The sequence below is a fragment of the Astyanax mexicanus genome, chromosome 4, assembly GCF_023375975.1.
Source record: "Astyanax mexicanus isolate ESR-SI-001 chromosome 4, AstMex3_surface, whole genome shotgun sequence".
Taxonomy (NCBI): domain Eukaryota; kingdom Metazoa; phylum Chordata; class Actinopteri; order Characiformes; family Acestrorhamphidae; genus Astyanax; species Astyanax mexicanus.
The window spans coordinates 9,451,485-9,466,523 of record NC_064411.1 but is presented as its reverse complement, the minus strand read 5'-3'; the positions used below and the strand labels follow the sequence as shown (position 1 = coordinate 9,466,523).

General features: G+C 37.1%; 4 protein-coding genes across 8 annotated transcripts in view; 3 read left to right on the top strand and 1 right to left on the bottom strand.

The window, feature by feature from the left end:
- The window catches only part of LOC125801539 (gastrula zinc finger protein XlCGF49.1-like), a 143,742-nt gene that overhangs the window by 18,241 nt on the left and 110,462 nt on the right, over positions 1–15,039 (top strand). The window contains exon 2 of the mRNA XM_049478355.1: positions 2,527–3,381. Coding sequence (XP_049334312.1) covers positions 2,646–3,248 — 603 coding nt within the window. The 5' untranslated portion in view covers positions 2,527–2,645 and the 3' untranslated portion in view covers positions 3,249–3,381. The remainder of the gene's footprint in view (positions 1–2,526; positions 3,382–15,039) is intronic.
- The window catches only part of LOC125801664 (zinc finger protein 271-like), a 102,210-nt gene that overhangs the window by 20,121 nt on the left and 67,050 nt on the right, over positions 1–15,039 (top strand). The window lies entirely within an intron of this gene.
- LOC111188756 (zinc finger protein 665-like) overlaps positions 1–15,039 on the top strand; it is a 427,711-nt gene that overhangs the window by 360,527 nt on the left and 52,145 nt on the right. For 3 of the 4 annotated variants that reach the window (XM_049477572.1, XM_049477570.1, XM_049477569.1), the window contains exon 3: positions 5,856–7,738. The exons of the other annotated variant lie outside the window; for it this stretch is intronic. The gene's annotated coding sequence lies outside the window, so the exon portion shown is untranslated. Of the gene's footprint in view, positions 1–5,855; positions 7,739–15,039 lie in introns of those variants that run through there. 4 annotated transcript variants of the gene reach the window in all.
- LOC111188587 (NACHT, LRR and PYD domains-containing protein 14-like) overlaps positions 1–15,039 on the bottom strand; it is a 252,123-nt gene that overhangs the window by 218,785 nt on the left and 18,299 nt on the right. The window lies entirely within an intron of this gene.

Here is a 15,039-nt window from a genome sequence, read left to right as displayed (position 1 = left end):
TTCAGAGCTGATACTACATTTCACACAGTGTTGCTCCTATCCACTAAGCTAGCTAATCTACCTAGCTCTCACAGACAAAAACAATAAAAAATATTCAGATACCCTTCATATGAACTTGTTATGACACAAACTTTCAGATTGTAAAATATTGAATGGTAAATTTGGGCTGACCCAGAGTAACCTAGCATAGGATTTGTGTGGGCATGCTCACATATGTGTGCGTGCTGCCCACATATAACACACAATGTCTACAGTGTGTAAATGGTGCAGGCTGAATTAGGGCTGACCCACAGTGGCCCTGCATGAGATTTGTGTGCACATGCCAAAGTGCAGGTTGCCGACATATAACCCATACCGGGTATGAAATGGTGCAGGCTGAATTTGGGCTGACCCACACTGGCTCTGCATGGGAATTGTGTGGGCATGCTAAACTGTGCTTTGCCCACATATATCCCACACTGACCCTTCAGGGTATGAAATGGTGCAGGCTGAATGTGGGCTGACCCACAGTGGGCCTGCCTGGGATTTGTGTGGGCGCATCAAAGTGTTGGCTGTCCAAATAATTCCCACACTGGGCCTACAGGGGCATTAATGCACTGGACCAGTTTAGGCTAGCCCACAGCGGCCTTTTATAGGATTTGAGTGGGCCAGCCAATGAACAGGCTGCCCACAGAAAACCCATGTTGGGCCTGTTTGGAATTTTAATGGGCTAGCCCCTGCCCACAGTGCCCGCACTTAGCCCACGAAGGGCCGATATGTAGCTTTTTGCTGGGTAATAATGCACTCCATATATGCAGGATTAAAGTAAAATAAATTATACTGGACATAAACATATATAAAATGTCTCTAGAAGATATATAATAGGAAATGAAAACAGTGTGAATTTTTCTTTTGCTTAAAACAGCAAGAAAGTACTACCCTGAATGTGATAATTAGGGGTGGGTGATATGGCTCCATATTTCAGGGTAATATAGTTCATGATGTACAAAAATATTGGCAACATTATTTCTTACGATATTTATGGCATACTGCCTTATTAAAACAGATTAATGTCATTTCTGGAGCTGTGATTGTATGCAGATAAATTATCCCATAAATGGTCCTACACCTGAATAAAAAAAGTAATATTATCTAATTTCTAGAACATAAAAACAGGAAGGGGTAGGTCGAGACTCTTCATCAAGCATATACATTTAATACAGGCTTTTTCTGCTTCCGGTCACTGAAATTATTGTATTGAAAAACTAAATATTTGATTATAAAAGGTGAGGGGTAGAGATATACTGCAAGTCAGAAAATTACAAAGATATTTATAAGATAAAATGAGATACACTTTGTTAGAGCAGTATAACATATTTACAGCTAGTGCTGGACGATATGGCCAAAATTTATATCACGATACATTCCTTAATTTCGGTCGATACAATATAATTTCGATATCGATATAAATATTTGGAAGGCCTCAGAAAAACTGTTAGGAATCCCTGCAATGGAAATCTGTACCTATTACTGTCTTTAAAGCCTCCTCTCATAAAAAACTGTATAATACTTTAGAAATTAAAAAATGGTCAGAATGAATTAATGCTCACCTTTATTTGCATGTAGCAATATAAAAACATGACATCTCTGTCAAACACAAACCAATAACCTATTTACATTTTACCAATATAAATAACTTTACATTACAACAGAGGCAGAGCTTCTTATCCTTTTGTAAACATATTTAACAGATCAAAACAAAAGTGCCTCATCCAAGATAAAGAATGCAGAAAGCCTTCATTTATATAAAAGGAACACGATATCACCGTCAAATAAACAAACCTATATCAACTATAAATAACTTAGATACAACATAAATTACATAAGTGCTCCAGCCAGAATAAGGAAGATATTGTGTGTAGTGAAACTGCTTGAGGTGGTGGAACAGATTAGATGCATTACCGTTGCTAGTCAACTCCACTTTCCGGCACAATTGGGAGCAAGCTGAAGTTTATCAGACCTTTGAAAGCCGAACCACTGAATTAGACCTGCCTCCCTCAACTATCTCTCCTGTTTAATCACTTGTGGAAGCATCAGGTGTGCTCATTCTGCATCTAAAATCTAAAATTCTGCATCAGGGCCGAGCCTAATCGAGGAACTCGGTTCGGCCGCACTGCGCTCCGCTCGGCTTCATAGCGGCAGGTTCTAGGTGTGGACCGGAGCGCAGCCGAGCTTCAAGTTTTAGTAGTATGGATTATAGTGTAAAGTGTGATACTAAAGTAGTAGTATAACACTGTATTCAGTGCTGGACAGCAGCAGTGTTTCTGCTACATACATTTTGCAGCTGCAGCCTGCTGACAGTCAAGATACAACTACATATTAAAATGTCTGTGAATTTATAATGGGATAAAAGTACTGAAGCCTTTATTGTAGTATGAAGGTGTCCCAGTATTTTTCTCCATATAGTGTAACTAATGTAGGTAGTTATTTTTGGTTAATTGACCTGCTTTTATTTTAATACACAATTTTTTTTTCTTTTTTTTCCAGAATAAACAACCAGGATATTTAATAAAGAACAGTGTTAAACTGCTGAAAGAGGTGAAGCACAAGCCATCCAGAAGAATCTCCTGAAAACGCAGAAATTGTTTGCTACATTTCACAGACAGATGGAGCCAAGTCCCAACATGGAGAAACATCAGCACTCTGTCAAGAGTTTTACTAAACAGAGTGATCTCAAAAAACACCAGCGCATTCACACAGGAGAGAAACCGTATTACTGTTTCGACTGTGGGAAGAGTTTTACTAAACAGAGTAATCTCAAAAAACACCAGCGCATTCACACAGGAGAGAAACCGTATCACTGCTCAGACTGTGGGAAGAGTTTTAATCAACAGAGTGATCTCAAAAAACACCAGCGCATTCACACAGGAGAGAAACCGTATCACAGTTCAGACTGTGGAAAGAGTTTTACTAAACAGAGTAATCTCAAACTGCATCAGCGCATTCACACAGGAGAGAAACCGTATTACTGTTTCGACTGTGGGAAGAGTTTTACTGAACAGAGTGATCTCAAAAAACACCAGCGCATTCACACAGGAGAGAAACCGTATCACTGCTCAGACTGTGGGAAGAGTTTTACTCAACAGAGTAATCTCAAAATACACCAGCGCATTCACACAGGAGAGAAACCATATCACTGTTCAGACTGTGGGAAGAGTTTCACTTTACAGAGTGAACTTATATTACATCAGTGCATTCACAAAAGATAGAAAAGTATCCCAAATCTGTTCCTCTGCCATAAAAAATGCAAACCTTAAATCTTTCAGACAGCCAAAAACACCTCATCATGCACAAAATCTTCACTCTGTTACAAGAACTTCATTTAAAAATGGCTTTTTACAGGTTCAGAAAAATGAATCTTATCCAGATGATGTTTACTGAATTTCATGCTGTGTTTTTATGTATGTTTGTATACCTACATTAGTTAATGCCTGCAGAGCTCTTCAACACTTAGTGTTGTGTTTTAAGAATTTTTTACACACAGAATCATAAATGGTACCACTAACAGCATAAACTAGGAACATACATTTTTAAAAAAATTTCAGTGATATGCTGAATAAATAGTAAAGCGATGATGCTAGCTCAGAGTAAAATCGTATATTAAATCTCAGCATTAGCTTTAGAACTAATAATAAACAAAAGTGAGGATTTTATCATTCTGGGACATTTTTAGGTTTAAAAATTGAATATGCTTTGCCATAAGTAGGAAATGATCATTTGGTCAACTTATGTCATTTACAGCCTTAACACATTCTCAATTGTTTACATATAAAAACTTTCTTTATTTTTTCCTCCACTCCACGTTTGTAGTTTGTAGTTGGAGCGAGGGCACTGCCAGTGTTTGCTCCAGATGTTAGATTAGCATTACTTAGTCTTTTAAAATTTAGATGTCGTAGTTTAAAGGAGTAGAGTATTCTTAGGAGTAGAGAATATTCTTAGCTTGCAACAAAAGGCCAACAAAATCCTTTTCAGAGTTAAAAAAAAAACAAAAAAACGGTCTAGCTGTAGTTTCCATACTGAAAGCAACACTCAGCAGGCTATGCAGCAGTAAGACTGCAGGATCCTTGATTCCCTCTACTGCACATGTGTCAAACACAAGGCCCGCGGGCCAAATGTGGCCACATCCAAGCGAGAGCTTGTAAGATCTTAGTGTCTATAATAAATAGGTCAGAAGCGTTCTTTGACCAAAAACTACATTTCCCACAATGCTTGTCGATTGTATTACCCGCGAAGTTACTGCTTACTGCCACTACACGGCAGTGTAGTCATTGATGTGGAAACCCTGTCGGAGGGAAGGCGTAACTTCGCGGGTGGAATTGAGACATACAAACGTTTATCCCATAATGTCCAGAAAAAGAAAAGTTGATGCAGACGGAGGGCTGTTCTTCAAGGCGAAAGTGTCTCTCTGACATATCCTCATGGATGAGGGAGCATCACCTTCAATTAAATCTCTCAAAGACTGAACTTCTGGTTATACCAGCAAAACCATCTTTTCAACACAACTTCTCTATAAGTATCGACTCTCTCTCTCTCTCTCTCTCTCTCTCACCGACAAAGGTTGCTAGGAACCTGGGTGTTATGGTTGATGACCAACTCTCCTTCACGCACCATGTGGCCTCAGTTGCTCGGTCCTGCCGCTTTGCGCTCTATAACATCCGAAAAATTAGACCGTTCCTGACGCAACAGGCCACCCAACTCCTGGTGCAAGCGGTCGTCATCTCACGCCTCGACTACTGCAATGCCCTGCTAACTGGCCTCCCGGCCTGTGTAGTAAAACCACTCCAGATGATCCAGAACGCTGCAGCACGTCTGGTCTTCAACCAACCAAAACGGGCACATGTCACCCCGCTGCTCATTGAGCTCCATTGGCCACCAGTTGATGCTCGCATCAAATTCAAAGCTCTTACAATCGCCTACAAGGTGATGACAGAACAGGCTCCTTCCTACCTGCACTCGCTCCTGAAGGCTTACGCTACCTCCCGGCCGCTGCGCTCCTCCAGTGAACGTCGCCTCGCTTTACCAAACAAACATTCACACAAAGCAATCCAGACTGTTCTCATACAGAGTTCCCCAATGGTGGAACAAAGTACCTTCCACTACCAGATCAGGAGAATCTCTCACTATCTTTAATAAACTCCTGAAGACAGAGCTCTTCAAAGAGCACTTACTCTCCTAACACCTCTAACTAACTACCTTCTACTATCAGATCAGGAGAATCTCTCACTATCTTTAATAAACTCCTGAAGACAGAGCTCTTCAAAGAGCACTTACTCTCTTAACACCTCTAACACACTAACTACTTCTAACCTCATTTCCTTCTTCCTCTCCTTCACTCCTCTATCCTATTATTCCCCTTTGTCCTCCTTTTATCCCTATCCAAAGATGTTTTACCTTTAAACTTATTTTACATTGTACTTGACTATTGTAAGTCGCTTTGGACAAAAGCGTCTGCCAAATGTAATGTAATGTAATGTAATGAAAGACCGGTATGCCTTTTGTGTTACGAAGAGTGTTACTGACCAAAATAAACGCTTGTTAGGAGAGATATAAGTTCTGTGTAAATATTTATAAGACAATAGCTGACAAAATCTGTTTTAATGATGTTAATAAACATCACTGTGACAGCGCTAGTCACAGTTTCACCTCAGCAAAGGAGGAGCACGTGAATCACTTATCTAACCAGCCTGTACTGATTTCTGCCCCCTATAACCCTTTCAATAACCTCCAATAGCCTTTAATTAGTCTTCAGTAGCCTTCAACAGTCTAACCTTGCAGCCGTGGTGTGTTCTAAACTCCGTAGTTATAAACATTCTGAGGTTAGCAGCGCGCTAACTGACCTGTTTATAATGTAATCCGAGCAGTGACTCTGTGACGGCTGCTCTAAACTGCTGCTGTTAGCTGCTTGGGCTGAAAGATGAACTGTAGAGAGCTGTATTATCCGGTTAGTGGGGTTAAAAATCTTTATTTTCTACACAGAAGAATTTTAAAAACTGTAAAAACGCTCCAGACTGCCTCAGCTGAGCCCTGTAGCCCGTGGCTGGGCTGTAGCTCTGACTGAGTAAAGACTGCGGGCTTGTGCTGCTGCTGCTGCTGCAGCTCCGACTAGTGGTTGTATGAGGAACTGCTAAATCTGAGGAAATGCTAAATCTATCACATGTTCTTAACAGCTCACAATTTTTAATTTTATATTTATTAAGCCTTATTTCAGTATCAAACGTTTTGATCAAAGTTAATGTAACTTGTATTTTATGTCATTCCTATTCACTTGAATAGTTTGGTTCTTGATTGATGGAGTTTTTGGATTTCATAACATGACAAATTAAAAGGATTTATGTTAATAGAGCAACAAGCAAACATTTTTTTCCCATGCAACTGTAATATTTGATTGAATAAATAGTATATTGAGAGTTATTTAACATTAAGGAGTAATTACATTCATTTTATATTACATTTGGTTACATTTTATTACATTTATAAGTTACATCTGGCCCTCAGTGGACAGCCAATATGCCAATGTGGCCCTCGGCCAAAATGAGTTTGACACCCCTGCTCTACTGGTTTTCTCATTGGTCTATGGTTCAGTCAGTCTGATTAAAAATCTGCAAGTTAATCTACAGGGATATTTGGTTGTGTTGTGTTGCTAAAGTTATATACTCTGTTATCTTTTCCTTATTTGGTATCGTTTTGCTAAAGGGTTTTTTTATATCTCTAAAGGTACTAAAAATATCTAATCCATTTAGTTTATTGATTGTTTTATCCAGTACCAGCTATTATCGTTGTTTTACATCACCTTATGTATTTACTCATATTCATATCTATGTGATTCAATGAAAGGCTTTTATATTGCAAGATCTGCAATCTTTCTATTCTTTCAACTTAAGCATTTAGCCAAAAGCTTTTGTACACAGCCAAACATACATTCAAGCAACCACTATATACAGTGCCTTGCAAAAGTATTCGGCCCCCCTTTGAACTTTTCAAACTTTTGCCACATTTTGGGCTTCAAACATAAATATATGATTTTTTTGTTTGTTTTTTTTGTGAAGAATTAACAAGTGTGTAAGAATACGGAGGAGTTTTGCCTTACTATGTTCATTGATTAAAGGGTTAATCTGTGTGTAACTAAATCAGCATTTAACTTAATCAGTATGTTATTCAAGCATTTAGCACGATTCATGATGATTCACATTGTGACTGAGAATGTATGTATATTGTGTCCTTGTGCTCAAAGCAAGGCCGTTTTTCTTGCAACTTAGCATGATTGATTTTTTCCAGCAGAACCATGAGTTTCTGTACATGTAATCTATAGTCTGATAAGTTTGGGGTGACCGAGTTCTCGGCTGACGTATAGGATGAATAACGGCTTATCAGTATCAGGATCCGGGGGGTGTGAGGAGCCTCCTCACACACCATTAGACTGAGGCCAGGCGAATGCCTGTTTTTATTAGACTCTGTCTAGGAAGAAGAGTAGAGTTGGGCGGGAGAGCTTCTCCCGAGAGGGACTACAGAGCCACAGGTCCTGTTCACACAGCCGAGAACTCTGGAAACCCCAACTTTTCTCACCTTTGGGGTTTTCCTCTTATTTTCACCTTTTTATTTCAATTCAATTTTTCAATAATCTTTTTACTCAATTTTTGATGTATCCAAAAAAACTGTTTTGCTCAGAAGATTCTTTGAATAAAATCTGACGGAACTACAATTTTGGACTGGATCTCCTTTTCTTCTTTATGACGTATCATGCCAGATACATCATAATTCGAACAGTAGATCAATAATCTTTCAATCGTGAAGTGGAATGAAATTTATTGGATACACATTATGTTGAGATACTCAGTATTTTGAGAACATTGGTATTTAACTTGTGTGAAACTGACACCAATAAATCCATAACTCCTGCTATTTACTTACATAGAAGTGTTTTTTTTCTCAGTAGCTCAGTCGCTGTGAAGTGTGGAGGATAGTTTTGCAATATATTGATTATCGCTGAATCGCAGTTTTGAGATATCACCGTTATCATTAGTTTACCACTTTGCTCAAAGGTGCTGAAAAAAACTTGAAAATGGGCCTTGAAAGTGCTTGAAAAGTGCTTGAATTTTACATGGTAAAAGGTGTTTGAACCCTGTGTTTAAAAACCCCAGCAGCACTGCTGCACCTGATCTACATGTACCAACACACACACAAACACGTCACCACATTAGTGTCAATGCAGTTTTAAGAAATATTTATCACGAAAATAAAGCTCTCTGGCGCTGGGAATTAAATATACAGGGTAAAATTTAGGCTAATCGGATATGCAAGTGTGAATATGTGTATGTTTATACCTACAAATCTCAAATGTAAATTGACATAATATGGACCATTAAATGACGGTAACAACCTGACCGTTTGACACTAATCTGCATACCAGTAGGAGAGAGCAGAGATAGACTGGCTGTGTATGAAACGGTAGGCAGCTACCACAATCCCTCATGCCTGAGCTGTTCATATGTTAACACCCACTAAATGATTAACCCTTTACAAGTATTATTATGAACTTTAGGAAAAAGAGTATAAACAGAATTGCCCTTTTTTCTATTGTGAGTTAAATGAAGTCACTGCTGCCTATTCTAATAAGCTAACCGTATTACTAGCTTGACGAGCTCTGGGGACATTTTTACATGGGATGTGTCTGAAAGATCTGTGGACAAAAATACATTACTTAAATTAATGAAAAGTATTATTACAAACGTTACAAAAGGACTTTCTGAGCTGAAAACAAAAAAAAGAAAATAAGTTTTATAAAATTTATTGAGTTATCATATATATCCTATACCCAGTTTATAGACACATTTGGGACATACCGGGGTTGGACAATGAAATCGAAACACCTGTCTACAGTCACTCAGTTTTGGATCTTAGTTTGCATAAAAGTAAATTTATGCCAGTTTTTACCCTGAGCTCTGGCTCGCTTCTTTTTTTTCCTCCTTTTTTCCTCTCTGTATCACAAACTCTTCTAGTTCCTCCCTTTACCCAAGTTTGATTTTAGGAAGTCTTTATAGCCACAGGGTCAAAATGAGACGCATAAACACTACAGAGCAGGGGTCTCACCATGGGCGCAGATGATTATAGTGACCTCATCCGAAATCTACCATCTACAAGCATAAACGTTGGGGTTTTAATTTAATTAACTGTACGTTTGTGGAGTTCTGTGTTCCACAATGCCCTCGTTTTTAAACTAGGAAGCGTTCAGTTCAGAGGTTACATTGTTCGGAGCTCCGTGTTCCAGTTCCAATGTAAATTTAACGCACCTTCTCAAGTCCGGGGTTCTAAGGAGCTGGTAACTGCCTGTAGACTACAGACACAGGCAGTTACCAGCTCCTTACGGTACGTGTCCACTGGCACTTTTTTTCAAAGCAATCCGCTGCGCTGGATCTCCTTGCTCGTTTTTGAATTAAAATGAAGCAACAGAAGTAGACAGTCATAAGTTTAATATTTTTTTTTTTTACCAACCTCACTGTAACCTATAGCTCTATAAATCCATATTCTGCCGCTTTCAGCTTCTCTTCTGTGGTTGAAAGGCGCCTGTTCTGTGTGTGTGTGTGTAAGAGGCTTGTGTGTGTGTGAAGACGCAGCCTGCTCTTCCCTCATTGGCTGGACGCAGCCTGCTTTTCCCTGATTGGCTGGACTGGACACAGTGCGGTGGCCGGATTTATTTGAATAAAGTTGAGCCGGAGGGCGGAGCTGCGTTAAACGCAACGCAACCCGGCATGCACCGAGGCATGCAGCGGCTCTCTCCATTGATTTTATGTATGATGTTATTATGATGTTATTTTAGTAAGCAGTCGCTGTTAACTGAAATTATAAGATGTAAAATGTTAACATTGTCTTCCTGGTCTTGCCTAGGCTGTAGCAATGAAGAAACAAAAAACAATGACAGCGTTTTTTCAAAAACCAAACAATGTGATATGGAATAGTAGGATGTCAGTGATTTGGCATCATGGTGTAAGAATGCGCGCAGATGGCACTGGGGACATATTGACATACCAGACCAATAACAGTTTCAGTATGGCTAGTGTTGATCAGAAAAGTGATTATTCTAAAGTTTATTGCAGCATATATATATATATATATATATATAATTTTACAGCTTGGTCCCCCCCAGTTCAAAATGTCCATCTGCGCCCCTGGGTCTCACACTCGCGGCCCGCGGGCCAATTGCGAGACGTGTTGTTACAAACAGCAGAGATGTAGTAATGATTCAGGACGCTGTGACACATTACAAATACGTGCTTTCATGCTGAAATACTTTATATTATGCTCTTTAACAAAGACAGACATGTGGTATGGCATATTAATGAGTGCATAAATTAATTATATATATAAATTAATTATATAATTTCTATTATTATTAGAAAAATAACAAACGAAAATTAACCCAAAATGTTGACATAAATATAATCTAACGAATTTCAAAACATAAAAACGAAAAACGTTAAAATGGTATTAATACAACAGTTTAACACCTGGATCAAACAGTTATAAGGATTTATATTTATGCTTAGTACACAGACTAAGCTTAATAGAGCAGACACAGGCATTCTGCTGTCCAGAATTTTAACAGATGCTTATTCTTACTCAATAGCTGGAGAACTGGACATAACTTTATTTATGTCATTTATGTCACATTTCACTTTGCTATTATGTAACTGAAAGTCACTTTTAATTTTTTTTTTTTTCATATCTAAAAAAATAAAGCATCACCCTGTCATCTGGTGCTGCATGTCAAGTATATAAACCTTAAAAAACATTTGAAATACACAGCAATATAAAGCTATATGTTAGCGTTCATTTCTTATCCCCAGGGCAAATTTATTTTAAAAATGTATATATTAATTAATTGACTAAAATCTCTCCTGCGCTTTAAAATGCTGCAGTCACGCAGAACGAGCTTGAAAGCTTGCATGGCACTGCGATTAAAAAATAAATAAATAAATAAAGTCCTATAAAGTGTAGCCAAATGTATGGTATTTAATTCGAATATTTACTCATATTCAATCAAGAGAAATCAGGCAAAATGCGCCGCTCTCTCTCTCTCGCATCGCCGAGCTGAATTCAGCGCGAGGCTTCAAATAATATAACAACTCAGTTTAGTTAAATTAATTAAGATGAGTGAGGACCTGTAAAGTTAATCAAATATTGTCAAATATAAAGGATAGGTTGAGGTTTTGGTGAGCTGTTTCAATTATTTGAAACCGAAACTAACTGAAACTGATATTATTCTGCGCACTATTAGAAAGCCTTTGATTTTGTTTTAAATGAATTTTTATTTTATATTAATTATTTTTGAATTCATTTTAAATATTTTTATTATTTTTATTGATCAAATAATTTTTTTCATAAGATATATATTTTTTATTTTTGATGTATTAATTTTTATGATCTTTTTAAAGTTTTTTATTTTTCCTTTTTTATCTTTGTATTTTTTCCGTCTATAGTAAATGTTAGTTTTTATTTCTATTTTTTCTAATTTTATTTATAATATTTTTAATCCCTTTTAAACTGTAAATGTTCAGCGGCACAGTAAATGAGGGTCCTCCTCCAGTGTAAATAACCGATTGCTTGATTAATGTTCAATGTTGCAAACCCAGTTTTTACATAAACAATAAACAGAATAAAGAATAAAATAACATTGCTGATGTATCTTCAACAGCACATCGCATCCTATTCACTTCAATGGAGAGAGCCACTGCATACCGGCTGGGTTGGGTTGCGTTGCGTTGAACGCAACCCCGCATTCTTTATTCAAATGAATCAAGCCGCCGCGCTGCTTTCAGCCAATCAGGGACTTCACACACACACACACACACATTCGAGCCTTACACACACAAACGGCAAAATATGGATTTATATAGAGCACAGTAAAGTTCATTTAATCATTAAAAGTTTAAAATTGACTACACCTGTAGCCTTATTTGGATTCAAGATACGCCCACACGGCGAGACGAGAGATCTGGTGTTCTGTCGACTTGTGCTACCCTGACAAACCGTGCTACCCTTTTGTGTATATTTAATGGTAAAAGCACAAAAGTAGCACAATATTAGAGCATGTTTCCAGCAGAAGTTCATGTACTATGTTTGGATAGTCTAAACCACCGTATCAGGGTAAAGTTATGGTAGTAAGAGTTTATTATAATCTTTTTTTTATTTTAAGATCATATTTTATTATTATTATTATTATTATTATTATTATTATTATTAATTGCCATTACACTTTGACAATGTAATGACAGTGAGTCCAGGTTATTAAATGAACAAAAATATTAGAAAAACAGAATTATTATAGTACACTTGAAATAATAATACAAATGTAGGTTAGCACATGCGCAGTGTCTTTAGAAAGCGCATATCGATGGGTAGCATCACTCGACAGAACACCTGGCCTGGCAGAATGTGTTGAATAAAATACGTGTTCTTGTCCTGTGCGGCCCAGCCTCACCCAGGCTCTACCTACAGCGGCCCCCAGATAGAATAAGATTGAGACCACTGCTATAGAGCCAGAGAACCAGCTTAAGTTCCAGACCTGAAGATTCAGACCAGTAGTTCCAATGAACTTAATACACATAAACAGTCCACAAATACAGCTACAAACTACAAAAGCATACAATAGACCCAACAATAAATGCTTAATGTTCCTACAAGTACAGGCGTTTAACAAATATCACTCATTTGTATCTCTACAGGACGCCAGAGCAGCCAAAACATTAAGTACACACAAAAATCACCAGTCACACGGCATATTACTTAGTTTCACATTGAAGGGCAGCCTTTAAAAAGGCTTTTTAATATAATATGACACAATATCTGTCTTATTTCCATGATAGTTAGCTAAATATTTAATTAATCCAGCATGCGCTCTCCGTTTTACTACTAATCAATGCGCGTAGCCTGACCCCTTCATCCGAGCGCAGAGAAGGGGCTAGGCAGCCATGGCCCCGCCCCCGGAGTGAAAAGCATGAGTCTTATTGGTTAGATTGTCCTAAGACTTTTCTAATAGACTCATTACTACACCCTTCTCAAAATCAGGAGAAGGGTCCGCGGACACGTGAGCAGAAGACATTTTAAAGAGCTTCGATTGGTCAGTACCGCTGTCAATCATACAGTCCTATAGCAACGAAAAACACAGGCTAATGCTTTGAATTAGTTGCTGTTTTTTCGTTAATCTATAAAATAAATGCTTACACTTGCAATAATTATATACATCCTGATAAAAAAATATGTAATTATTTACATGCACATTTGGTCAGCCCCTTAGAGGCCTTACTGCACACCACTGATATGTATATTGAATATGAATTATACATAATACTTAAGGCTGGACAATAATTTAAAATCACTGATTGTCTCCAATAATTTTTTGTAATTTTTAAACAAATATATTTTTATTAAATATTGGCCTGGAGTTCTAAGACAGCAATGGTCCTCCAACTAAAAAAATATTCTTAAGAGGCATTTAGTATTTACAGCATCTGTTACCGACTGACGTTCATTACAGAGAGCTGCGTCAGTTCAGTGCATTAATTTGAGAAGAAAAGACAGAACCCAATAGGCATATGTATAGCCATACACCTTATATAAGGTATATACACCTTAATGAAGAAATTTATTGTGTGTAAAGGATGATTTACACTTCTTACATAGGTATAGGCTTCATAAAATGTATTTAAATAAAAAAAAAAAGTATTTATTGATTTTAATTGTTCCTAGATTTTTTTTTGTTACAGATGTACTGAGCCATGAGACTGCAAAAATGTATATAAAAAACTGTATGCTAGAACTGCATCATTTTTAATTTCTGCCTTGAATGTCCTGAATCATTACTACATCTCTGCTGTTTGTAACAAATCAAACCACATTTACATACGTAGTGAGTGACTCCTTAGAGGGTTCTTAAACGGTTCCCTGGAACCGGCTCCGGCACCAGCACTTTTTTGGTGGAAAAGAGGTATAAGAAGAGCCGGCTCTTTCGGCTTCCAAGTAGCTACTTATATTTTTTGGTTGCTTAATTCAATTTATTACCAAATTATGTGTACAATGAATTAATAGAGTTTAAACATATATATAAAATATATATTATTTATATGGCTTTATTTTTATAAAAATAAATAGTGAAATACAAAAACAAAGGCCCATCTCAAGTAAACAAACAGGTCCAATGTAAATGTGTATATTAATTTCAAATGTGCAACTCTATACAGTGAAATAAACAGCGCTGAACACCATCAACAAAGTGTCACTCAACAAAATAAAAAATAATTGTGCAAATAAAAAAAAACAAGCATCCAGGTGATGTTTTTTGAAAACTTTAGCAAAGATTGACATAAAAAGGAGCTCATGTTTGAGGGTTTGATTGGTTTCTGTTATGATCTGCCCTGTTGTGGAAGACGGAGCTGATGTTGCTACAAAACACAGTTTATGCGAGGTCACATGTGTAAGGTGTGGGTAGATCAAGCACTTCAATGTTGAATGCTCTTTTTGTCAATCAGAATGTGAATCATCTTTTTTTATGTTCCATTGTATCTTAATTCTGGCAAGACTTTTCTTCTTTCTTTTTGAAGAAAACTAAAATCTCTGTAAATGTGAACCTTGGTGATATATATGTTTTTTTTTCATACACTGATCTTGATTTTAAGTATATTATTAATATTATTATTTTATTGAGTAAATACTACTATCATCATTGTAAATACTTGATTTGATATATTCTTACTGGACTTTACTCCACTTTTGAAAACCTTTAGAGAGCTAATAATAAGAAATGCCTAAAAACTGTAAGAGTTTATGAGGAGCTTTCACTGTTGCCTCTTGTTAGTATTTCACTATTTCTATCATTAGTTTTCTTCCTTAATGTATATTTTTATGCTGTCTTCTACTGTGGTTTATATGTATCATCGTAAAACTTTAATTTATACGTTTATATTTATATATATATAAATTGGCTCACTCTCTGGAGTCAGCGCATGT